This window comes from Ovis canadensis, chromosome 14 (genome assembly GCF_042477335.2).
Source record: "Ovis canadensis isolate MfBH-ARS-UI-01 breed Bighorn chromosome 14, ARS-UI_OviCan_v2, whole genome shotgun sequence".
Classification (NCBI taxonomy): Eukaryota; Metazoa; Chordata; class Mammalia; order Artiodactyla; family Bovidae; genus Ovis; species Ovis canadensis.
The window spans coordinates 77,774,841-77,801,147 of NC_091258.1; the positions used below are offsets into that span (position 1 = coordinate 77,774,841).

The following is a 26,307-nucleotide window of genomic DNA, read 5'->3' on the forward strand; positions in this document are numbered from 1 at the left end:
ACGTCATATCCTGTGCGGGATCCACATTCGATATTTCCAGGTCGGTGGATTACGCTTTAGATGTAAACACAGCCTGTGATCTTTCACAATAAGAAGCAAAGGCTGAAACTGGGTCTATCTGCATATTAAGAACCAGTCTACCCCACCTCCCCTAGGAGTGGAGGATGGACGTGCAAACAGGGTTGTATTTAAAACGGAGAACCAATAAGGACCTGCTGTAGAGACAGGAACTCTGCTCAGGGTTATGTGGCAGCCTGGATGGCAGGGGGGTTGGGGGAGAGTGGATCCATGTGTATGTGTGGCCAAGTCCCCTTGCTGTCCCCCTGAAACTGTCACAACATTGTTAATCAGCTGTACTCCAACACAAGACAAAGTGCTGAAGAAGAAATACAATTTGTCAAACAAAAAAGAATCCGTCAAGTTGTCCATCAGGCAAATTTCATCACAGTATTATAATTATGGGATTATACCTACATCTATCCCACCTCTCAGTCCATGAGAAATGAAGTTTTCAATTTCCTCAAGACATTTTTTTATATCCTTTGCTTTATTTAATCCTCTTAATGGCCCCAAGAATTTAAATTATTACACCAGTGAGGGAAAAAAACACTTACAGGCGAGCCCATGAGGGATCTTGGGCCAAATACAGACTTGGGTGAGGATTCGGGAGACTGGGCATTTAACCTGCTGCCTGTCACAGGCTGAAGGGGCATTCTGGAGGCGACGGCTCATTCGTCCCCATGAACGGAAATTCCTGAGCGACACACGCGTCCGGGAGGCTGTTCTCCCAGACGGGCCGCGGTAAACCTGCGGTGTCGTCTCCCTGGGTCACCACCACCATCTCTCTTCAGGGTCATTAAAGTCCCACTGAGACGTGACTCGCAAAGAGCACCCCTTCTCATGCAGTTTCTCCAACTCGGCACTGACTGCAGAGCACAAGTCTTTTTCGAGCCTGCAAAAGCAGAGACAGAAGGAGAGGAGATGGAGACAGGATGGGATGCTATGATGGGTGCCCCAGAGAGGCTGACTTCTACGTCCCACGCATCTCTCTCTACCTCCAGCTTCACGCAGATTCCAAGGCACTGGAGTGCCTTTCCACAGACAGGAAATCCCCAGGAAAGATGATGAAACAAACCTAAGACAGGGCATTCCAATGAAAAGCACAACCACAAAGAAAAGCACAGAAAACTAGACCCAACATTTGGTAATAACCCATGAGGGAAAGGAATGAGAGTAGAAAAGAGCAGATATAATCGACACGGAACGCATAACTGAATCACTCTGCTTTACACCGGAAAGCAGCGCAGTTATACATCAGCCGTACTTCCATTTTTAAACGTGTGACGGAGCATCTGCAGAGACGTGGAAGGACCTAGAGACGGTCAGACAGAGTGAAGTAAGTCAGCGGAAAACAAATGCCATATATTAATGCAGATATGTGGAATCCGAAAAATACTGTGTATACAGCCTTATTTACAAAGCAGAAGTAGAGACACAGACATTGAGAACAGACATATAGACATAAAGGGGGGGTGTAGAGGGGGTGGGAGGAACGGGGAGATTGGAACCGACACATATCCACTCTTGATACTACGTATAAAATCGGTGACTAAGGAGAACCCCCTGCACAGCACACGGGACTCTACTCAATACTCTGGCAACCTAAATGGGAAGGTGAAAGTGAAGTCGCTCAGTCATGTCCGGCTCTTTGCGATCCCATGGACTGTAGCCTACCAGGCTTCTCTGTCCATGGGATTTTCCAGGCAAGAGTATTGGAGTGGGTTGCCATTTCCTTCTCCAGAGGATCTTCCTGACCCAGGGATCGAACCCAGGTCTCCTGCGTTGCAGGCAGACGCGTTACCCTCTGAGCCACCTAAATGGAAAGGAGATGCAAAATAGAGGGGATGCAGGTGGCAGACGGCCGATACACGTTGCTGCACAGCACAGCAGAGACTAGCAACACGGTAAAGCAACTAGACCCCAATAAAACCTTTTAACGTGTGTCTTAGTTATGAAGTTGATAATACGAAATCCTCAATGTACAGCTTTTGACCAACTTCTCAAAGTGGGCAAGGTTCCCTGGTATTGAAGAGGATTCCTGCTAAAACATGCTTCGTTTAAGGTCTTTCTCAAAAAAAATAAAAGCAAAACCACAGCTTATCTTTCTGACCTCATCTCCAGGATATTAAACAAGGTGGGAAGCATTCTAATTAAATGCTCTTCTTTCAAACGAACTCACAGTTGCCAGTGGCAAAAAATAGAGTCTGGGATGGACATGCATACACGGCTGTGTTTAAAATGGGAAACAAGGCCCTGCTGCAGACGCAGGGAACTCTGCTCAGCATCACGTGGCAGGCTGGATGGGAGGGGAGTCGGAGAGAATGGGTATATCTATGTGGATGGCTGAGTCCCTTCGCTGTTCACCTGAAACTATCACAACATCGTTCATCGGCTGTACTCCAACACAAAATAAAAAGTTTAAAAACTCAAATGCGCTTCTTGCAATGCCCCCAAAGGCCACACAGAGCCCGGTCCAACCTTGGGGCTCCCCACACGTTCTCTGACTTCCTCGGAGCACATGCCTCCCTCAGCTGCAGTCACTGTCTGTCTTCCCCGCCAGACACACGGTTCATCCCTCCAGCCTCGCCAGGACCCCCCAGACACGCCTTCCCTCACCGCCCTGCTCACCACCACAACCTGGGGCTTCCCTCCCAGCATTCACAGCAGCTAACCCTGCTATCATGGATCTTGGATTTATCTCCCAAAGACAAACACACACCATGATGAGAAGGCCCAGGACTGTGTGTCACACCAACAGCCACGCCCTTGTGCTCGGCCCAAGGTCAGCACTGGGAAGGAAGTCTCTGAGTGAACGTCTGAGCGAGACACGGCAGGCACCAGAATGAGAAAAGTAGGGGACTCACTCCCCAAAGCACCAAGTGCGTAGGACCGCGCCATCCAGTCTGGGGACCCCCAGGCACACGTGGCTGGTTAGTTCAGCCTAAAGACTAAAAAGTCAGCTTGTCTACCACAGGAACCACATTTCAAGCGTCCGGTACATGCACGCCGCTAGCGGCTCTGCTACTGGACAACATGGATGCAGACCACCACGCGTGACGCCGGAAGTTCGCTGGCCCGAACCGCCCTAGGAAACTGAACGCCCTGGAAAACTGAACTGTGGGTTTGCTCTAGGACCTTGTCCCATTCATCCCCATCCCGACAGCCACTTCCCCGTGTAGGAGTCGGGGATTACCCGAGTTTCCGCAGCCTGCACGTCGACTTTCTCAAGGGCTTCCACAGTCTGCTGACTCCGTCCGGCCCCAGGTTGTTTCCTAAAAGGTTCAGGTTCTCCAGGCTTTTACTGCTTCCGAGAACACAGGACAGCGGCCGGCAGCAAACAGCTGTCAAACTGCATTTCTCCAACCTAGGGGTGTTGGGACAGAAGCGTGAAAGATGGTCCTCCAAGACAGAGGGGTTACACACAAAAGGGACTCCGGATTTAGGGGGAAACACGCTACTGAAGGGCTTCCCAGGCGGCGCAGTGGTAAAGAATCCGCCTGCCAACGAGGGAGACACCAGAGACGCGGGCTCGATCCCTGGGTGGGGAAGATCCCCTGGAGAAGGCAATGGCAACCCCCTCCAGTACCCTTGCCTGGAGAATCCCATGGACAGAGGAACCTGGCGGGCCACAGTCCACGGGGTCGCAAAAGAGCTGGGCCCTGAAGACACGCACACAGCTCACGTGCTACTGAAGCAGACTTGCTAACACACACCAGACACTTTGCAAGTGTTGACAGGTAACATTTAATCCACATCCCGATCCTGTAGAAGGCAGGGGATATCTTAAACCCCACCTGACAGATGAGGAAACTGAAGTTTAGCCTGCCCGAACGTGGAGGAAGTAATTTTAGGATAAAGTGGACGTGTTCATTTATAAGGCCTGAAAAGGACAAAAATAACACGACCATCCCTCATTACACTTTGTCCATCTTATTTCTACATTTCAAATGCAAAAACCTGAAATACTAGCTAGCTGCTAGCAATACAAAGCAAAGGTGGCAAGAAGCTGACACATAAATCCACAGATAACAGACGTATACAAAGCGGGTAGACTCACAGGTGCCTGGATGACAAATGCTACAGATACAGAGAGATGGGGACGGAGAGAGGTTGCAGAATCCATCTTTCAGGCAGAACGTGAACTACCACTGAGTCTTGTTCAAAAGTTAATGGCAATTCTTTGCACCTCTTTTGCACCTTTTCTGTAAATTCAGTGTATTACCGGACGAAAAGATAACCCCCCCCCAAAAAAAAGAAAGAAAAAGCACTGACTCACCCAAGTGTCTGCAACACACAACTCGGACTTTTCAGGACACTGCACAGCTCCCTCACCCCCTCGTCCTGAACGGCATTGTTCCCGACGTCCAGAATCTTCAGGTGACCATTGCGCTTGAGGGCGTAAGCAAGCTCGCAACAGCCCGCCACCGTGAGAGAACAGTGTGACAAGCTGCAAGATGAAAAAAAGAAAATACAAATGAGGGAAAAGCAACCCTTGAACCCTTCCTCTCTGCACGTTCCAGCCCGCCTTCTAAGGAAGAAAGCGACCCCAAAACCAGGCTTCTCCTGAGCCCTGGAAAGAGGAGGGTGCTGGTTAGGAGGTCTGAACGCCTGGGCGCCCCATGTACCCGTGAACGGAAGAAAGTAGAAGGAACAGCCTGTCCCCGCCCACCCTCAGGCCATCTACAGGCTCGTCTGTGTTCAGGACTTCTCTCTGCAACACTGACCCCCAGAGCACCCAGACTCTTTCTTTTTTTTTCGTTGTTGCTATCAGAGAATATTCCATCCTAAAGGAGATCAGTCCTGGGTGTTTACTGGAAGGACTGATGTTGAAGCTGAAGCTCCAATACTTTGGCCACCTCATGCGAAGAACTGACTCATTTGAAAAAACCCTGATGCTGGGAGGGATTGGGGGCAGGAGGAGAAGGGGACGACAGAGGATGAGATGGCTGGATGGCATCACTGACTCTATGGACGTGAGTCTGAGTGAACTCCGGGAGTTGGTGATGGACAGGGAGGCCTGGCATGCTGCAGTCCATGGGGTCGCAAAGAGTCGAACACGACTGAACGACTGAACTGCCACCACCACCGACATCCACCCACACATTCCCACCTCCAGCAAAACCAAGAGCCCGCTGGGGACTGGCCACCGGGCCCAGGACTCAGAGCCCAGCTGACCTCAGGCCGAGTGACACACCCCTCCTCGAGGCAGTGGCGGGACTCACTTCAGGCTCTGCAGGGCGCAGTAAGCACGGCCCAGGGCTGCGCACAGAAGCTTCACTCCTCCATCTCCCAGGTTGTTCTTCCTCAGGTTCAGGTGCGTCAGGCTCCGGCTCCGGCAGAGGGCGTCCGACAGGTGCCTACAGCTGGGTGCACCGAGCAGGCACCACCAGAGCCTGTGCAGCCAGAAGCACAGAGATGGGCGCTCAGGACAGCGGCTCGGGGCGACACTGCCCTCCCGCCCCGCGGGGCCTCCCTGAGCCCCATCCCGGACATGCCCGGTACCTGCCTGTCACCCTCTCTCACCCCAGACTGACCCACTCATGGCTGGGTTAAAAAAATAGAAGCATCTTTTGTGTTGCTTTTTTGAGCTTTATACAAATGTGTTAAGTCATTTCAGTCATGTCCGACTGTGTGACCCCATGGACTGCAGCCCGCCAGGCTCTCCTGTCCGTGGGATTCTCCAGGCAAGAACACTGGCGTGGGTTGCTGTTTCCTCCTCCAGGGCATCTTCCCGACCCAGGGATGGAACCCAGGGCTCCTGCACTGGCAGGCAGGTTTTTCACCACCAGCGCCACCTAGGAAGCCCAGGGATGCAAAGGGACCCCCAGGGGCCGCCCCTCGGAGGGTCCCCCCGGACACCGAGCCAGGAGGGACTCACTCCAGTCTCTGCAGGACGCACGCTGGCCAAGTCAGGGAGCCGCACAGCAGCCGCACGCCCTCGTTTCCCAGCGGGTTCAGTCCCAGGCACAGTCGAGTCAGGCGGGGGGTGCTGGTGAGAAGTGAGGCCAAGGCCTCACAGGCAGCCGCTGACAGGTTCCCCTTCTCCAGCCTGCAGCGGGGGAGACGCCGGGTGAGCCCCGGCACGCCCAGCTCCCTTTCTGCTCCCCAACTCTCTGTCCCGGGGCCCAGGGCTGTGCAAAGATCAAGTCAGGTAAAGAAGAGAAACACCAAGGAGGAGAGTGAGGTGGCAAAGCTAACACCTCTCTACCGCATGACAGTCCTCATATCCTCACAGACGATCTTACGGAACAGGAGGAGGCTCACAAAGCTGCACAAAGTTTAATTATGTCGAATTAGATCATAACGCTTTTCAGGTCTGCTATATTCTTCTGCTTCTCTGTACATTCACTCTAATTCCTGAGAGTTTGAAATTGAACCTCCAACTAAAAATCTTCATTTATCTACTTAAAAAACTGTAACATATAATGGAACCATATGTAACTTTGTTCTGTGTTTTCCAAACCTGTTTATATTTTCATAATTTAAAAATTTAAAAAGATAAAATATGTATCAAAAAAATTTTTAATTTAAAAGGAAACCCACAGACTCAGAGAATGAACTTATAGTTTCTAGGGCAGGAGGGTGGGGGAAGGGATAGTTAGGGAGTTTGGGATGGACGTGGGCACACGGCTGTATTTAACATAGAGCACCAACAAGGAGCGGCTGTAAGCACAGGGAACTCTGCTCCGTGGAAGCCTGGAAGGGAGGGGAGCTTGGGGGAGAACGGATGCATATTCATGTTCGGCTGAGTCTCTTTTCTGTTCACTTGAAACTCACACAACATTGTTTGCTAATCAGCTATACCCCACTACAAAATTAAACGTTTAAAAAAAAAGATTTATCCATTTCAGTCCTGCTGACCGTTGGGCCAGATCATTCTCGATTGGGGGCCCCCTCCAAGGCTCCGTGGCTCAGCGGTAAAGAATCCACCTGCCAATTGCAGGAGGCCCGGGTTCAATCCCTGGCTCAGGAAGATCCCCCGCAGGAGGAAACAGCCAACCCACTCCAGTCTTCTCGCCTGGAGAACCCCACGGACAGAGGCCGCAGAGAGCGACCAACGGTTGGATGCAACTGAGCACACGCGCTCCAGGGCTCCGGAGGCTCTGATCACAGCTGGTCCTGACCCACTAGATGCCAAGAGCAAACTCTCCTCCCCACATGTGAAAACCAAGCCCGGGTCCAGACACTGCCTCACGTCCCTGGCAGGACAAAATCGCCCCTGGGTGAAAAGCAGCCTGTTTGGAGGAGGCTGGCAGAGGCCTGAGGAGGTGAGACGAAAGAGACAAAAGCAGCTGATGGTCAAGACGGCCAAGACAAGGTGAGAGCGAAGCTGGCTGAGAAGGGGCCCCAAGGGGAGAGGGGAGAGGGGAGAGGCGGCTGAGACGGGCCCCGAGGGGAGAGGTAGCCGAGCCAGGGCCCTGAGGGGAGGGGTGGCAGAGATGGGGCCTGAGGGGAGAGGGGAGAGGCGGCATGAGGGTGACGAGACCCTTGTAGGGGGTAGGGAGACAACACGGAGGTCCCCGAGGCGCCCCAGACGCAGCCCCACTGACACCCCCACTCTGCCCTGCAATCCTGCAAGGAAGGGCTTTCTGCCGAAGCAGGGCGACTTACGACAGCTCCTTCAGGGCACAGGTGGCTGTCCCAGGGGGCTCCCGCAGTCTCTCCAGCTCAACGTGGGAGAGGTTGTTGTCTGCAAGGCTGAGGAACCTCAGACTCGAGTTCCTGCCGAGTTCCATGAAGAGCTGATGGCAAACCTCAGCGCTCAGGCCACAGGACTCCAACCTATCGGAGAGACCCGGGGCTTCCCTGGCGGCTCAGACAGTAAAGAACCCGCCTGCCAATGCAGGAGACCTGGGTTCGATCCTTGGGTCGGGAAGATGCCCTGGAGGAGGAAATGGCAACCCATTCCAGGATTCTTGCCTGGAGAATCCTCAGGGACAGAGGAGCCTGGCGGGCTACAGTCCATGGGGTCAGAAAGAATCGGACACGACCGAAACACCTTAGCACGCGTGCTCCACCCCCGTGCATTCTCCCCCTTTGCTAGCCTTGGCATCCTTTTCCTGCAATGTTGACTCCAGCCCCCCCAGTGAGTCTTCAAACCCGCGTGATGTTGGGGACAGGCCTGGAACGCAGAGACTCACCACAGATACTTGAGGCTGCAGGCCGAGTGCCCCAGCATCCTGAACACACCCGGGGACACGGCGGCACGCAGGATGTTGGAGCTCAGGTCCAGGTGGGTCAGGTGCCGGTTACCATGAAGCAGAAGGCCAAGCTTCCTCAGACCCTCCACAGGGGACACGGACTTCCAGCTGCAGAGAGACGCAGGGACGGAGCGCTGGAGGGGAGACGCTCCCGCAGCTCATCTTTCCAACACTGCTGCTGCTGCTAAGTCACTTCAGTCGTGTCCGACTCTGTGGGACCCCATAGATGGCAGCCCACCAGGCTCCCCCGTCCCTGGGATTCTCCAGGCAAGAACACTGGAGTGGGTTGCCATTTCCTTCTCCAATGCATGAAAGTGAAAAGTGAAAGGGAAGTCGCCCAGTCCTGTCCGACTCTTCGCGACCCCATGGACTGCAGCCTACCAGGCTCCTCCATCCATGGGATTTTCCAGGCAAGAGTACTGGAGTGGGGTGCCATTGCCTTCTCCAGCACACACACCCAACCGCCAGGGCGAGGGACTGATACAAGAGGAACCCAGACACTGAGGGGAGTCGCGGCGCTGAACATCGGTTTCCATTTCTAATTGGACGACAATCGTTTTCCCGTGTTGTGGAGTCTCTGCCATACAGCAACAGGAACCAGCCACCGGCACGTGCACAGGCCCCTCCCTCTGAACCCTCCTCCCGCCTCCCGCCCCACCCCGCCCGCTAGGTCATTGCAGAGCACCGGGCTGAGCTCCCTGAGCGACGCAGCAGCTTCCCACCGGCTGCCTGATTATCTGCTTTGGTGCGTCTGTGGGCTTCCCAGGTGGCTCAGTGGTAAAGAATCCACCTGCCAATGCAGGAGATGCAGGTTCGATCCCTGGGTTGGGAAGATCCCCTGGAGGAGGAAATGGCAACCCACTCCAGAATTCTTGCCTGGAGAATCTCACGGACAGAGGAGCCTGGCGGGCTGCAGTCCGCGGGGTCGCAGCGAGACGGGGTGGGGGAGTTGCTGAACTGGCTTCCTTCTGCTTTGGGAGAAGTCCCCATCTCATGAACACTGAAGTCTGTTTCCCCAGGGACTTCCCTGGGGGCCCAGTGTTTAAGATTCTGCCTCTCAGTGCAAGGGGTGTGGGTGCAGTCCCTGGCTGGAGAGCTAAGAACCCACAGGCCTTCCCGCGAAAAAAATTTAAAAAAAAAAAAAAAAAACAGAAGCAGTACCGCAACAAATTCAATAAAGACTTTAAAAGTGGTCCACACACACACACAATCTTTAAAATAAAATAAAAAAAACTTTGTTTCTCCGCCATAACGTAAGCTCCTAACCCTAAGCTCCACAAGGGCAAGAAGGAACTGTTCTGGGACTTCCCTGGCGGTCCAGAGGTTAAGAATTTGCCCGCCTATGTAGGGGACACAGGTTGAATCCCTGACCCAGGAGAACCCCACGCGCTGCAGGGCCACTAAGCCCATGCGCCAGAACTCCTGACGCCCGGGGGCCCTAGAGCCAAATTATTAGAGGGTCGGGTCCCCAGGGGTTCACCGCAGTGCTGTCTGCAATAGCCAGGACACGGAGGCAACCTGGGTGTCCAGCGACAGATGCATGGATTAGGAAGGTGTGGCCGTTCATACAACGGAATGTCACTCAGCCGTGAAAAGCAATGCATTTGAGTCAGTTCTAGCGAAATGGATGAACCTAGAGCCTGTTATACAAAGTCAGAAAGAGGAAAACAAATACTGCCTATCAACGCACGTATATGGAATCGAGAAAGATGGTGCGGATGAAGCTATCTGCAGGCCGCGATGGAGATGCAGAGAATTGTGGAAACAGAGGGGGAAGGAGAGGGAGGGGCGGGTCGGCTAAGGCTGGGGGCGGGTCACGAGCTTCTGGCGAGCCGCCTCCGCGATGGCGGAGGGAGCGGGGCGGCAGGAGGCGGATGGACGTGTAGTTATGGCTGATCCCTACACAACTCGGCACAATTAAAACACACACACACACGCACACACACACAGGTCAGACTCAAATAAACCAAGTGGAAATGAAGGGCGCCACATGCGCGGGAACGCCACACACTAATTCTAGAGCCAAGATCCATGACAGTTACTGAGCTGTTCATGGCTCTGAAGGAATTTGCTCTAGAAAGGACAAGTCTCTGGCCAGCTTGCCACTTCTTACTCCATCAGATGGCCATTTTTTAAAAAACTTCAGGAGACTCTGCCTAAGTAGGCGCTTCATGACTCTAAGTCCCTTGATTTTATTCTCCTAAACACCCAGCTCACTTTCTGGCTAATAGATACTTATGACCGTTATCAAAAGATAAAATAAGCTGGGCTATTCTCCAGTTGTGTTCTTCAAATTGTGAGCGTCTCACACTTACGCCAGTTTCTGAAGTCTGCACCGTGGGTTTCCCAGGTTGAGACAGAGTCTCATCATGGAGGCAGTGCTAAGCTTGCTGTTACTCAGGTCCAGCTCGATCAGGTTCCCGCTGCAAAACACCGAGCAAACATCCTCCCACTGATGCATCTGGAAATCGGCAGCCCTCATCCTTCATGGGGGAAACAGGAGAGAACACTGATGAGAGTAGGTGAAACCCAACCAACACCCAGAGCGTGACGTACAGGAGGCAGCAAGACATCCTCACAAGGGACTCACTGGGGCCCTGAACAGGAAAGTGTGCAATCCGAAAAGCAGAGACAGCACTTTGCCGACAAAGGTCCGTCTAGTCAAGGCTATGGTTTTTCCAGTAGTTGTGTATGGATGTGAGAGTTGGACTATAAAGAAAGCTGAGCACTGAAGAATTGATGCTTTTGAACTGTGGTGCTGGACTCTTGAGAGTCCCTGGGACTGCAAGGAGATCCAACCAGTCCATCCTAAAGGACATCAGTTCTGAATATTCATTAGAAGGACTGATGCTGAAGCTGAAACTCCAATACTTTGGCCACCTGATGAGTCAACTCATTGGAAGATATCCTGATGCTGGGAAAGATTGAGGGCAGGAGAAGGGGACGACAGAGGATGAGATGGTTGGATGGCATCATTGACTCAATGGACATGAGTCTGAGTAAACTGTTCAGTTCAGTCGCTCAGTCGTGTCCGACTCTTCGCGACCCCATGAATCGCAGCACGCCAGGCCTCCCTGTCCATCACCATCTCCTGGAGTTCACTCAGACTCACGTCCATCGAGTCCGTGATGCCATCCAGCCATCTCATCCTCGGTCGTCCCCTTCCCCTCCTGCCCCCAATCCCTCCCAGCATCAGAGTCTTTTCCAATGAGTCAACTCTTCGCATGAGGTGGCCAAAGTACTGGAGTTTCAGCTTCAGCATCATTCCTTGCAAAGAAATCCCAGGGCTGATGTCCTTCAGAATGGACTGGTTGGATCTCCTTGCAGTCCAAGGGACTCTCAAGAGTCTTCTCCAACACCACAGTTCAAAAGCACCAATTCTTCGGCGCTCAGCCTTCTTCACAGTCCAACTCTCACATCCATACACGACCAATGGAAAAACCATAGCCTTGACTAGACGGACCTTAGACAGCACAGTAATGTCTCTGCTTTTGAATATACTATCTAGGTTGGTCATAACTTTCCTTCCAAGGAGTAAGCTCTGGGGGATAGTAAAGGACAAGGAAGCCTGGCATGCTGCAGGCCATGGGGTCGCAAAGAGTTGGACAGGCTATGGCTTAGCAACTGAGCAACAGTAATACTGATACAGCGTTTAAAACCACTGAGGGGGAAAAAAGCCAGTAAGAAGCTGTGCTGTAGAGAAGCAAGAAATAATCTCAACATCAGAAGATCTTCACTTCAGGGAGGTCTGAAACTTCCTTACATCTTAGGATGATCACGCATAAAGTGAGGGATGATGTTGTGGCTGTTAATTCTCATAATAAGTTGAGATTACTTTTGGAAAATCACCTGTAGTAAAAGCACTTACATGACCCATTACTGAACATCACCAAAATAGTCACCTATTGAAGTTTTAGGGATTCCAGGACAGGACAAATGATCACCAGTAAGTATCAGTTCAGTCGCTCAGTCACACCCGACTCTTTGCGACCCCATGGACTGCAGCACGCCAGGCCTCCCTGTCCATTACCAACTCCCAGAACTTGGTGAAACTCATGTCCATCAATCAGTGATACCATCCAACCATCTCATTCTCTGTTGCCCCCTTCTCCTCCTGCCGTCACACCCCCAAACCAAGCACCTTATTGATGTCACAGGTCAACACAAAGAAATTAAGCTGCTCAGCATTTCAACGTCTTCACTCAAAACTGAACTGCTGCTTCTCGAAAATTTGAGGGTTAAACAGGAAAGGGTTTGATAACATATACAGCAACTCCTGTTTCAAGATAATTTAGAAAACATTTCTGGGGCCTGAATTTAGGAGAACAGCTAAGCTTCCTTATCATCCAGCCAGGAAGCCAGAAGTGTCAGGGACAGGATAAGAAAAGGTCACAGAAGAACCAGATGAAACTCAAATATTTTAAAATATTATTCTTTCAGGAGGACAAACTCAGAGAAAGCTTTAAGACTTTGGTGACGCCACTGGCCCCACTGTGGCTCCAACACAGGCTCAGAGGAGAGCCACAGGGCATTTTATGGACGGTCTGGAGCTCTGAAATAGAGCTGGGCACTGATCCTGGGCCGGGCTACTTCAGAGCCACAGGGACTAAGAGAACTGTGCTTTCTTATCTCTGAGAGACAATAGCAGACTCCCCTCCACTGAGTTTCGGGCACCAGTTTGACACAGTAGATATCATCTCTTGATGTCTGGTACATAAACCTTCAACATGCAGGGTCTGAGATACAAAAATTACCCCTGAGTAAATGAGTTAAGAACCCAGGGAATCCTACAGAAAACCTCCAGGAAAAAGTGCTCACAGACTGGAGCTGATCTAGGATGCTTGGTCAGTCCTAAAAGAAATCAGCCCTGAATATTCACTGGAAGGACTGATGAAGCTGAAGCCCCAGTCCTTTGGCCACCTGATGCGAAGAGCTGACTCACTGGAAAAGACCCTGATGCTGGAAGGGACTGGGGGCAGGAGGAGAAGGGGACGACAGAGAGGAGATGGTTGGATGGCATCCCCGACCTGGTGGGCATGAGTTTGAGCAAGCTCCGGGAGATGGTAAAGGACAGAGAAGCCTGGCGTGCTGCAGTCCGTGGGGTCTCAAAGAGCCGGGCATGACTCAACAAGCAAACAGCAAACCACGGATAACACAACAACAGACCAGACCCCCCGCATTTCCTGGAAGAACGTGGGCAGAGCCTGCGAAGGGGAGCCAAAGTCAGGTAAGGAGGGGGGCCTCCGCAGCACTCACTCCGGAGTTCCCAGGCCGGAAGTCCTCTTCTTTTCCAGGTCGCAGCTGACGGAGAGCCTCAGCTTTCGTAACTTCTGACAGTGCTTGAGGCAAAAGGAAGAAACCCGGAGGTGTTCGCAGCCCTGAATGTCCAGATCGGCCTCCGGGAGGTGATTCAAAACCCGCCGGGCCAAGTTTTCGTCCTGGGTCTCATGCAGGCACTGGAAGAGCCAGAGGAAGTCAAAGTGCGCCGAGACGGCTCCGCACCTCTCCAGCTCCTCCGCCCAGTCCAACAGCTCGTCCGCCGCCCCGGGGTACATCTGGCAACCCAAGGCCTCTTCCAGTTGCCCGGCCAGGTCTGTTCCTAAGAGGCCGAAGAAAAAGCGCACCGTCTGACGCCAGTAGGGGTTGGCGTCGGCGAAGGCGTGGTTCAGCCACCGCCTCATCTCCTGATGCCGGGGGACCCCGCCCAGCGAGCCTCGGGACCCCCGGAGCACGTAGAACAAGGCCCCGAAGAACTCCTGGAAGCTCCGGTGAGCAAACGTCACGCAGTGCTCACAATCGCTGACCCTTCGGAGAATCTGCAGCCTCAGCAGACCGTCGATGAAAGGGGCCTCCAGGCGCCGGCGCTCCAGGGCGTCTCCCGCAAAGGTGAAGGCGGCCAGCCACAGCCCCTCGGCGGCCAGCGAGCAGAACGCCCTCCACTGTCCGGCCGAGCTGCCGGCCCGCAGACCCGGCTCCGCCTCCGCGAGGAGGCTGCAGAAGAGGCGGGCGTAGAGGCTGGTGGGGGTGGGCGCGCCCGGCGCCGGTGCCGAGGCCGGGCTGGCGGCCAGCTGCCGCTTGAGGCCGGCGCACACGGCCCAGCACGCCAGCGGCGCGGCGCACGAGCGGACCAGGGTCTCCGACCCGCGCATCCGGCGCCAGGCCTCCTCGGCCACGTCCGGGTCCCCCAGGAACCTCCGGAGATACTCCCGGCGGTCCCCTTCGGTGAAGCCCGGGATGCCCACGCAGCACGGGCTGAGCAGCAGCCTCCGGAGGGCGCGGCCCCCAGGGGGCCCGGCGGTGACGAGCAAGGTCGCCTCGGGGACCAGCTCCCTCTTCAGCAGGCGGACCAGGATGCTGGCCGCCGGGAGCTCCTGGTACCAGTCGGCGCTGGGCCGGCTGGCGGAGCCGTCGGAGCCCAGGATCACCTCTTCCGCGCCGTCGATGACGAACAGCAGCCGCTCGGGGTGCGCCCTGAGCTCTTCCACGGGGACCTGCGAGTCCGGCCAGTCCAGGGCCAGCAGGCCGGCGAAACTGGTGTCGCCGAGCTCGGCCAGCCGGTGGCCGCTGATGTAGAAGACGTAGGAGAAGCGGCCCCGGAAGAGGACGCCCTCCGCCCAGTGCAGCACCAGCTTGGTGGCCAGGGTGGTCTTGCCCACGCCAGCCGCGCCCTCGAGCAGCACGGTGAGGGGCGGCGCCCCGGGCCCCCGCGGTTGCAGGAGGCCCCGCAGCTCTGCGTGCTCCCGCTGCGTCACGTCCCGCAGGTAGATGTGGTCCTCGGGCCAGGGCGTGCGGTCCCACAGGGCCAGGATCCGGGTCCTCAGCCTCTCCCTGTATCTTCTTCTGTGGGCTGAAAGGGAAGGGAGGCGACACAGACGGCCCAGAGGCGCCTGAGATGATGCTCAGCATCGCTAAGGACCAGAGAAACGCAAGTCGCAGGTCGGAACTACAGGGTGGTGGGAGCCAGGTTTGGGCGGAGAATGGATACAGGTATAGTAGGCTGAGTCCCTTCGCGGTCCACTTAAAACTGTTACAGCATTGTTGATCCGCTGTGGTCGCTCTAGAGTTGCTAAGTCGTGTCTGACTCTTTGCAACCCCGTGGACTGTCGCCCACCAGGCTCCTCTGTCCAGGGGATTCTCCAGGCAAGAATACTGGAGTGGGTTGCCATTTCCTTCTCCAGGGGATCGTCCACACCCAGGGATCGAACCCTAGTCTCCTGCACTGGCGGGCAGATTCTTTACCCCGGAGCCAGAGGGGAAGCTGTACTCCAATATGAAATGAAAAACTCAAAAAAAAAAAAAAAAAACAACAACAAACCCCTACAATGAGGTATCACCTCACACTGGTCAGAACAGCCATCATAAAGTCCACGAGAAATAAATGCTGGAGAGGGTGTGGAGACAAGGGAGCCCTCCTGCACTGTGGCCGGGGAATGGAAACTGGTGCAGCCACTAAGGAGAAGAGTGTGAAGGTTCCTTAAAAAAAAAAACAAAAAAAACTACCGCATGCCCACTTCCGGTCATATATCTGAAGAAAGCCACAGTCGGAAAAGACACAGGCATCCCAGCGTTCACAGCAGCGCTATTTACAACAGCCAGGATGCGGAAGCACCCTAGATGTCCATTCACAGACAAATGGACAACAAAGACCCGGAGCGTGTGTGCCTGTGTGTGTGAACGTGTGTAGTGGACTATTACTCAGCTATAAAAAGAATACAAAGCCACCTGCAGCAATATGGAATGGGCTTGGACACCGCTTTACTAAATGAACTAAGTCAGACCTACATACAATATCATTCATATGTGACATCTAAAAAAAATCAAACTAGTGACTATAACAGAAAAGACTCAGACACAGAACAAACTTGTGGTTGCCCGGTGGGGGAGGGGAGGGGCAATATAGGGGGTGGGGGAGGGGAGGTACGAACTACTGTTCCTAAGACAGGCTACAAGGATGCTGTGTACCACACGGGGAATATACCTAATAATTTTTTTCAAAAAAACCTGTAAATACAATGCAACCTGTTACAATTGTGTAAAAAATAAAATACAGCTACCTATCACTGCAGCGCAAAGTCCAGAGACGGACGCTGTACCTAACCCCTTAGAGGGGACCCGGTGAGAATGTCCGGCTAATGGTGACCTGTTGCCCTCCCAGGCTTGATCGGAAGGTCAGGTCGGCTAGTTTCTGGCACACTGTAACTGGGAGGCAATTTCAAGGCAGGGGCAAAAGCAGAACGCGTGGAATGCGCGTTCCACCGAGCAGCTTGTCTGCGATCATCGCGAAGTAGTCTACAAACCTGTCTCTTCCAGCGCCGCTGGTTCTTCCTGGTTTGGGTCTTGGAGTCTGCCCACCTGTGACATTTCTGAAATGAAACAGTGAGGTTGGGATGCTGAGATTCTGCCCGGCTGGAAAACAAGCTCAGAACCACGGGTGATCTAAGCAGAACCAACCGTTTCTCTGCCAGACGTGGGATTAAAGAGACTGAACGTCATACCTTCCAGCTTATCAACCTGACCACACTGGAGACAGGCTCCTTTGCAAAGCCGCAGCTCATGTTGAAAGCGCACCCCTGTGGGCACAGGGAGAGGGGAGGAAAGGGGGAGACGCACGGAGAGAGTAACACGGAAACGTCCATTCCTGTGGGCAAAAGAGACAGCCGACGGGAATTTGCTGCGTGGCTCAGGAGACTCAAACAGGGGCTCCATATCAACCTAGAGGGGTGGGGTGGTGCGGTGGGCGGGGAGATGGGAGGGAGCTTCAAGAGGGAGGGGCATGTGTATACCTGTGACCAATTCATGTTGAGGTTTGACAGAAAACAAGTCTGTAAAGTAATTATCTTTCAGTTAATTATTTTTTAATTATTAAAAAAAACCCCCACTTCCTGGGGCCCTGGATGCAGCCAGCACCCCCCACCTGGTCTGGAATGCTTTCCCCCGCACCCCAACCCGCCACCCCCGCCATTTCCGCTTGGCTCACTCCATCCCCTCGGAGTCTCTGCTCACATCTTGGCGCCTGGCGACCTGGGTGGACCTACAGTGTGTCAGAGTGTGGTAAGTCAGAAAGAGAATACACATATTGTTCATGAATTACATATATGTGGAGTCTGAAAAAACTGGCAGAGATGATCTTAATTATAAAGCAGAAATAGAAACACAACACAGACGAGGAGAAGAAGCCTACGGACACCAAGAGGGGCGGGGGTGGGGGGCTGGGAGACGGGGACACACTGTGGAGGCTGCGCGCAAACAGGCGCCTAATGAGAACCTGCCGGCCCGCAGGGAGCTCCGCTCAGCGCTCTCGGCGACCGAGGGGAGTCCAAGAGGGTCTAAGTGCACAGACGGCTGCCTCGCCCTGCTGCGCAGCAGAAACCGACAGCACTGTAAGCAGCTATACTCCCAGAAAGACGGTTTTAAAAAGAAAAGAAAAATATCTGGCCCCCACCGACTGTAAAAGCAAAAAAAAAAAAAAAAAAGATAGTTGGTGGTCCTGTTAAGAATGCATCACGCGCCTTCCTCGGCCCCTACTCGCCCTCCCCTCCCCTCCCCAGCCCTTCCCCTTCTTTCCTCTCCCCTGCATTGCTCACCGTCTACCGGGTTCTGTAATGTACTGATCCATCACGTCCATCACCAGCTCCCACACGGGAGCAGGAGACAGCTAAACACCCACCATACACGGACGCAGCCACCCCACACCCAAGCGTAGATCCAGAGAACCCAAAACTTTAAGGACGCCCGCACCACGACGGTCACGGCGGCACCAGGTCCAACAGCCAAGATGCAGGAGCAACCTGACTGCAGAGGACAGAGGGCTGGACAAAGGAGGGGGGCGCGCGGACAGAAGGCGGTGTCCGCCCGCCGCAAGAACGGGCGAGAGACGCCCGCTCAGCCGTGGGGGAAGCGAAGCGGCGACCACACGGAGCGAGGCCAGGAGAAGAGGAAAGACAAGCGCCATGCAATATCACTGAGAGCTGGAATCTCAACGTGGATACACATGACCTTGCTTAGGAAACGGAAACAGCCTCACACACGACGGCTACCAAAGGGAAAGGTGTGCGGCAGGGAGAGATCAGCAGGCAAGAGAACACAGACTCACTACTATTTATAAAAGAATCCACAGGGACCCACTGCGGAGCACAAGGAACCCCACTCAACACTCTGTATAAATGTATAAATGTATGTATAAATGAACTAAGTTTCTGTACACCAAAAAAAAAAAAAAATCCCACACCATCATAACTCACCTTTTCACTCCAATTGAAAATAAACATGGAGGGAGGGAGAGAGAAGGACAGAAGAGCCGCTGACCCTGTCCCCTCAGGCCTTGGGGACCCGGGCTGGTGTCGCAGCCCTGGGGCCTGAGCAGGCGCGGGTCCCCAGGCGGGACGGGGCTGAGGGCGCCGGGCAGGCTGTGCCCGCAGTGAGCACCACCCCCCGCCTCCTCCCCAGACCTGGCCTTCCTGTTCCCGGCAGCCTGAGCCCACCGTCTCCAGACCCAGGGGTCTCTCCCGCAGCAGAGGCAAGCCCAGCGCCCCCAAAGGGCCGTGCGGTCTCTGGGCTGGAGGCGCTTCGCAAAGTCGCCGGGGCTCCGTGTGTCCTGGGGGTGGGGTTCAGCCTCCTCCCTTAGGGTCCCCGCCTGAGGACAGCTCCCTCTGCAGAGCGGTGTGGCAGGAACTGGGGTGTGTCTGGGGATCACAGGTAAGGAGAAGGACACACAGGCCTTAGGTGTCTCCATTCTAATTAACACCCCAGGAACAGGACTCGCCCGGAGGCTCTGGTTGCCCAGGTAACCGGAGTTGGGCAGGAAGAAATGCTGCCGCCCTGTGGCCATTCCCTGTAACAACCCCTTGAAAACGGTGTTGATGGGCCGACTATTCACCAGGCCTGCGGGGCTGGAAATGACACCTGCCCTCAAGAAATGATCCCGAGGTAAGTCATCGGGAGAGAATTCATAACAGGGCTGATTAGAAGATAAAAAGCCCATGGAAAGAGACTCTGCATCACTAATTATTCAAGCAACGCAAATCAAAACACAGGATGCTATCAGTCCCACTGCTCAGAACGGCCATCCTCCAAAAGATTTTGGAAAGATTAAGTGTCGCATGGAATCCTCCCACACTGTAGGCCGGATGTAGGAAGGAAAACAGCGCGGAGATTTCTTAATACACTAAACATGGAGTTACCACATCTAAGCCCACACCTTGGCTTAGATCCACAGAAAATCATAATTTGAAGTGATACGTGCACCCCTATTTTCAGGGCAGCACTCTTCATAATACCCTAGGCAGAGCATTGGCCAAAACATCCACTGACCGAAAACTGAGTGCCTGGTCCATCCACACACCGGAATACACTCAGCCATCAAAAAGAGCGGGGGAAAAATGCCTCTGTGAGCAGCATGGATGGAGCGAGAGATGACCTCACTAAGCGAAGCCAGGGAGAGAGACCACTTACAGGAGAGAGCCATCACTTCATACCAGTGAACTCATTTACAAACAGACTCACAGACTTAGGAAACCAACTTATGATTATTAAGGGAAAAAGGGAGGAGGAGAAGGGAGACGTTAAGAGGCTGGGATTAACAGACACACACCACTTCTTATCCTCCTGTTAGCCCAGGGAAATCTACTGAACACACTGTCATAACATACATGGGAAGAGAAAAAAAAGAGACACATGGATGTATAACTCAGTCAAGTTCCTGTTCGCCTGAAACAAACACATCGGAAATCAACGCTGCTCCAATAGAAAATAAAAATTATATTACCAAAAGGAGAAAAAAGTTGCGCATGGGAAAATGCTGCCTCCTTGTGGTCTCTTTTGGTAACTACAGTGGGAAAACCTGTGCTCATGGGCAATTGACCCTGACAGCTCAGCTGGGAAAGAATCCACCTGCAATGCCTGAGACCCCGGTTCAATTCCTGGGTCGGGAAGATCCGCTGGCGAAGGGGCTAGACTACCCACTCCAGTATTCCTGGGCTTCCCTTGTGGCTCAGCTGGTAAAGAATCCGCCGGCAATGCGGGAGACCTGGGTTTGATCCCTGGGTTGGGATCTCCCCCTGGAGAAGGGAAAGGCTACCCACTCCAGTGTTCTGGCCTGGAGAACTCCACGGAGTATATAGTCCATGGGGTCGCAAACAGTCGGACACGACTGAACATCTTTCACTTCACTTCATGGGCACTTAGTATCACCAAGCCTGCTAGGATGGATGGAAAGGAACACAAATGTCCTTGGGTAGGTCCGGGGAAAGAATTCAAAACAGAGTAGACGTTTAATAGGCAAATTTCAAGAGGTTAGTTTTACTCACACTGCTTTTTAAAAATCACATGAAAAAGCCTTCAACATCGCTAAATCTTTAGAGCAATGCAAACCAGAACTGAAAGGCAGCCATCGCCTCGCACTGATCAGAGCGGCCTTTGTCAAAAAGTCCACAAACAATAAACGCTGGAGAGGGTGTGGAGAAGAGGAAGCCTGCTGCACTGACGCTGGGAAATTGATAACAGCCAGGAGGGAGGACTAAGTGGAGGGTCATTAAACAAGTGAAAAGAGAATGAAGTTAGGATGCTTCCGAACCCCAGACAGGAAAAGAAACCCCAAATCGATTGAAGACCTCCATGGGGGCACGACTACTCTCAACCTCTTGGGCAAAGTATAGGCAGAGTGAGTTTTCACGTTAACCACAGGCAGGGCTTTGGGGCCCAACTCAGAAAAATGAAAAAGAAAACTCAGTGAAAGGCAAGAGCATTTGCACAGCTAGGGAAAGCCATAAAGAAAAAGACAAGCCTCAGAATGAGAAAAAAACCTTTCAAATGAAGATACCCACAAGAAATTCATCTCTGAAGCATGCAAACAGCTCATGCAGAGCAAATCAGAAAATACGAACCGAACCACCTAATGGGGAAATGAGCCAAAGACCTAAATGGACATGTCTCCAAGGAAGGCATCCAGGTGGCCATACAGCACGTGAAAAGATGCTCAGCATCACTGTTAGAGAAATGCCAATCAAAACGGCAATAAGGTACCATCAGCCCACCCCTCAGAACGGCCATCCTTGAAAGACCTACAAAGATAATGGCTGCGGAGGGCGGGGAAACAGGGACGACTCCTGCTCTGTGGGCCGGGAGGGACGTGGGTGGGTGCTGGCACCAAGGAAAGCAGTATGGAGATTCCTTAAAACACTATGGAGATGCCTTACCGTCTGAGCCACCAGGGAACTCTTAAAACACTAAGCACAGACTAACCGCCTGATCCGGCAACCCCACCCTTTGCCTTAGGTCCGGAGAAAATCAGTTTAAAACGACTCAGGCATCTCAATCTTCAGGGCAGGACTGTTCACAATATACGAGACACAGCGTCAGAGCAGAATGTCTGTCAGTAGAGAAATGAAGAGGAGCGGGTCCACCTACGCCCTGGAAGACACGCAGTCGTCAAAAAAGAACGGAAAGTGCCAACGCAGCTGCATGGATGGACCGAGAGATTTACCACACGGCGCGAAGCCAGAGAGGGAGAGAGGCCGCTCTTACAGACAGAAGCGATAATTCACACTGATGAACTCATTTAGAGGCAGAAGCAGACTCAGACTAAAAGAGCAACTGATGATTATAAGTCCAGGGGGAGGGATACATTAAGAGCTTGGTTAACAGATACGCACTGCTGCTGCTGCTAAGGCGCTTCAGTCGTGTTCGACTCTGCGACCCCATAGACAGCAGCCCACCAGGCTCCCCCGTCCCTGGGAGTCTCCAGGCAAGAACACTGGAGTGGGTTGCCATTTCCTTCCCCAATGCATGAAAGGGAAAAGGGAAAGTGAAGTCGCTCAGTCGTGTCCGACTCTTAGCGACCCCATGGGCTGCAGCCCACCAGGCTCCTCCATCCATGGGATTTTCCAGGCAAGAGGACTGGAGTGGGGTGCCATTGCCTTCTCTGAATATACACGCTAGTATATATCAAACAGATAATTTTTAAAAACCTACACACAGGGAAGTCTATCGAACACACTGTGATAACCTAAATGGGAATACTCCAGGAAGAATATATAAGCGTCCAGGTATAGCTGAGGCAATTTCCTGTAAACCTAAAGCAAACAGAACATGGGAAATCTACTGGACTCCAGTAGAAACTAAGAACGGAATTAAGTAGCGCATGGAGAAATGCTGCCGCCTTGTGGCCACGTTTGGTAACAACACCTGAAAAACCTCTGCGGATGGGCACTTACCATTCACCTGGCCTCCCGGATGTAAGGAAACAACACCCATGATCAACAAACGTCCTGGAGTAAGTCCAGGAAAAAGAATTCAAAGCAGGGCAGACGGTCAAGAAGCCAATTTCCAAGTTTACTCCTACTGGTTTTTTTTTTAAGTACATTGTAACCTTGAAAGCAATTATACTCCAATTTTTAAAAAGAGAAACACTCCACTTTGCTAAATATTTAAGAAATTCTAATCAAAACTACAATGAGCTATCAGCTCACATCAGTCAGAATGGCTATTGAAAAGTCTACAAGCAATAAATGTTGGAGGGCGTGTAGGGAACATTGATGTCTTGGTAAGTCACTCAGGCGTGTGGGACTCTGTGAGACCCCGTGGACTGTAGCCCACGGGATTTCCCCGGCAAGAATATTGGGTAGGTTGCAATTTCCTTCTTCAGGGGATCGTCCCAGACTAGGGATTGAACCTGAATCTCCTGTGTCTCCTGCATCGGCTGGTGAATTCTTTACCACTGAGCCACTGGGGAAACTCAAATAACTAAATAAGCTTTAAAAAAAAAAAAAAAAAAAAAGCAGGGCTGCCCTGTGTGGCCCAGTGGCTACAAATCTGCCTTGCAACGCAGGAGACACCAGTTCAGTCCCTGGTCTGGGAAGATCCCACAGGCTGTGGCGCAAATGCACTCCTGCTCAACTCCTGCGGCGGTGCTCTGGAGGCCGGGGAAGCCCGCGTGCACCTCGGCCGGCGCTCGGAAACCAGAGACGCCCCGCTGACTGCAACTAGAGAAAGCCCGGGCGCAGCAGTGACGACGGAGCACAGCCAAGAATGGGTAAGAAGTGAAGATTTTTGAAACGACAGCTGCCTGGTAACAGAGCTGAACTTCCAGCTCCCTCCTGGTGCTTTCTTTCCATCACTACCCGCTCCCGGGCCAGGGCGCCGGACTCCCACAGCCCGTCAGGGAGGCTGCCGCTCAGGGGGGCCCCGCAGTCAGGGAGGACCCCACAAACGCCCGGCAGCGCGCCCGCCGCCCGCTCACCGTGCAGCTCTGCTCGCAGCCGCTCGCACAGCGAGCTCAGCCTCAGGTTCTGAAAGACGCGGAGGGCCGCCTCCCACGCCCGCCTCCCGGGGTAGCACTCCTCCAGCAGGCAGAGCAGGTCGGCGGGGCCCGCGGCTCTCAGGTCTGCCCAGGGGATCCAGCGGGCGCCCGCCGGCAGCAGCTCCGGGCACTGCAGGCCGAGTTTGAAGTCCTCCAGCTGCCAGGGATCCAAGCGCCTCAGGTGGGACAGCAGCTGGTCACGGGCACCATCGTGCCCAGGAATGCCGGCAGGGGAAGCCATCGGCCCGGGAGCGAGGTCTCCAGCCGCAGCAGGAACAGCTCCTGCGGAAACAGACAGCGGAGGCCGGGCACGGCGACTGTCACCCGCTTCGCGCAGCCGGATCCAGCCACGCGCCGTTTTCTCCGCGCAGCCCGCCTGCCTTGTTTTGCTGCGCTTACTGACCTCTCCCTTCCACAAGGAGGGCTTCCCAGGGGCCTCAGCCGTAAAGAATCCGCCTCCCAATGCAGGAGACCCGGGTTCCACCCCTGGGTCGGCAAGATCCGTGGAGGAGGAAACGGTAACCCGCCCCAGCATTTTTGTGGGAAATCTCATGGACAGAGCAGCCTGACGGGCTACAGTCCATGGGGTCGCACAGTCAGAAACGACTGAGCAACAACACTTCCATTTTTCCCTTCCTTTTTAAGGCTAAGAGCCTATTGTATCGCCATGTATCTCCCAGACTAAGTGCAAGTCATGCAAAAGGAATTAGTTTGGGGATGCGCCCTACAGCAAAGGGCCCCCAGTCATCAATACGCTTTCATACCCTGAAAATTGTAAGAGGGTCCGCCTCATGTTAAATGTTCCCGCCACACACACAGACCCTGCAAAAAACTTCTGGAGGTTCTGGCTACGTCTCCCCTTGTCTGTGTCCACACTCATTAAGCTGCTTGTTAAATGTTTGCGTGCTGTGGGTTGGTGTTTTTTCTCTTTTTTTTCGTATTTAATTATACCTCAATATAGCTGGGTTTTTTCCCCCCTTACCTTTAAATCCATCTCAACAAAGCTGTTTAAAGAAAGAAAAGAAATAAAAAGCCAGTGTAAGGAGACCTCACTCACCAAGCTGTCTTCTCAGCTCTTGCAAGTTTCTGGAACGCAGATGCCCCACCCCTCCCCAGCCCGTGATTAGCCCCGGGGCCCTCCAGCTCCTATCAGGTCTGTCCGCGGCTGTCCCGCCCCCTCCGCCGAAGCCACCTGCCGCAGGTGATCCAGGAGTCCTTCTCTTCCAGGTGTAAGTCGCCCTGGCTAGGAGAGGGATGCAGAGATGGGGTTCTAATTAAAACCCAGCTGATGTAAATGAAATCTCCCAGATCAGCTGGAGGCCACTGGTGTGAATACCTGTCCTAGAGTGGGGCCATGAAGAAGGCTGAGCGCCGAAGAATTGATGCTTTTGAACTGTGCTGTTGGAGAAGACTCTTGAGAGTCCCCTGGACTGCAAGGAGATCCAACCAGTCCATCCTAAAGGAGATCAGTCATGAATATTCATTGGAAGGACTGATGACGCTGAAGCTCCAATCCTTTGGCCACCTGATAAGAACGCACTCACTGGAAAAGAGCCTGATGCTGGGAAAGACTGAAGGCAGGAGGAGAAGGGGACGACAGAGGATGAGGTGGCTGGATGGCATCACTGACTGGATGGATATAAGTTTGAGTGAACTCCCGGAGTTGGTGATGGACAGGGAGGCCTGGTGTGCTGCAGTCCATGGGGTCACAAAGTTGGACACAACTTAGCAGCTGGAAAACAACCACCGCCTTCAGGGCGGGGGTGTGTCCAGGGGTCTTAATAGGATGATGAGAGAGGAGACGAATAAAGAGTCTGTGAGGCTCCGACAGAGCAAACAGACTGCTGGTCGCCAAGGGAGAGGCTGGGGAGGACTGGGGCTCTGGAGTAGCGGATGTGAACGATTATAGAGGGGGGATACGGTCCTACCGCAGAGCTCAGGGCACTGTGTCCAGCTTCCCAGGATAACCCCTCATGGAAAAGACTATTGAAAAGGATGTACGTGTCTGCGTGTAACTGAACCACTTTGCTGTACAGGAGAAAGGAACACAGCATTGTATGTCGACTACACTTCAATAAAACAAAAATAAAAATAAGCGTCTGTGAGGTCTGAAAATCACAACCACATCTGGAAACATTTCTTCTCCCAACGCCATGAACCAGAAACACGGAGGCTTTTCCACTGAAGGCAGGATCGAGGCAGCTTAGTCTTTATACCACCACTACTTACTATTGTATTAACAATTAAATTAGTGATTTTTAACTAACAATTTAAACTCATTTAACTCACCCCTGGAGGGAATTAGGCTTCTCGACTCCTTCCTGTCATAAACATCTCCCAAAGCAGAAGGAAAATGCACTTGGTCCGCCCCACCATCCACCTTCCCCACCCCTCCCGCCCCCCACCCCCCCGCCGCCCTTTCTTTTAAATTTTTTAAAGTCTGAAAGCAGGATAGCACATTTACAGTAGGCTTGAGAAACTCAGAACAGAGTTACATAAAATTCCACTATCACAATTATTTTTTAAGTAGATAAATTAAGATTTCTAGTTGGAGTTTCAATATTGAACTCTTAGAAATCAATATTATGAATAGACAGAAAGTAGAAGGGTATGTGTGTAATGTTAAGTCGCTTCAGTCGTGTCCGACTCTGCAACCCTATGGGCTGTAGCCTGCAAGGCTCCTCTGTCCATGGGATTCTCCAGGCAAGAGTGCTGGAGTGGGCTGCCATTTCCTACTCGAGGGGATCCTCC

At 53.1% G+C, this 26,307-nt stretch overlaps 1 protein-coding gene across 1 annotated transcript; it reads right to left on the bottom strand.

Moving 5' to 3' along the window:
• Positions 1–3,249: 3,249 nt before the first annotated feature.
• NLRP13 (NLR family pyrin domain containing 13) lies at positions 3,250–23,797 on the bottom strand. The gene is made up of 12 exons (XM_069552489.1): positions 23,378–23,797; positions 17,929–18,053; positions 16,757–16,899; positions 16,559–16,624; positions 13,518–15,108; positions 10,577–10,744; positions 8,202–8,369; positions 5,939–6,109; positions 5,283–5,453; positions 4,337–4,507; positions 3,743–3,822; positions 3,250–3,557 (listed from the first exon to the last, which is right to left on the bottom strand). Exons 1-12 carry the CDS (start codon positions 23,795–23,797, stop codon positions 3,250–3,252), a joined length of 3,582 nt encoding a protein of 1,193 aa, XP_069408590.1.
• Positions 23,798–26,307: the final 2,510 nt, after the last annotated feature.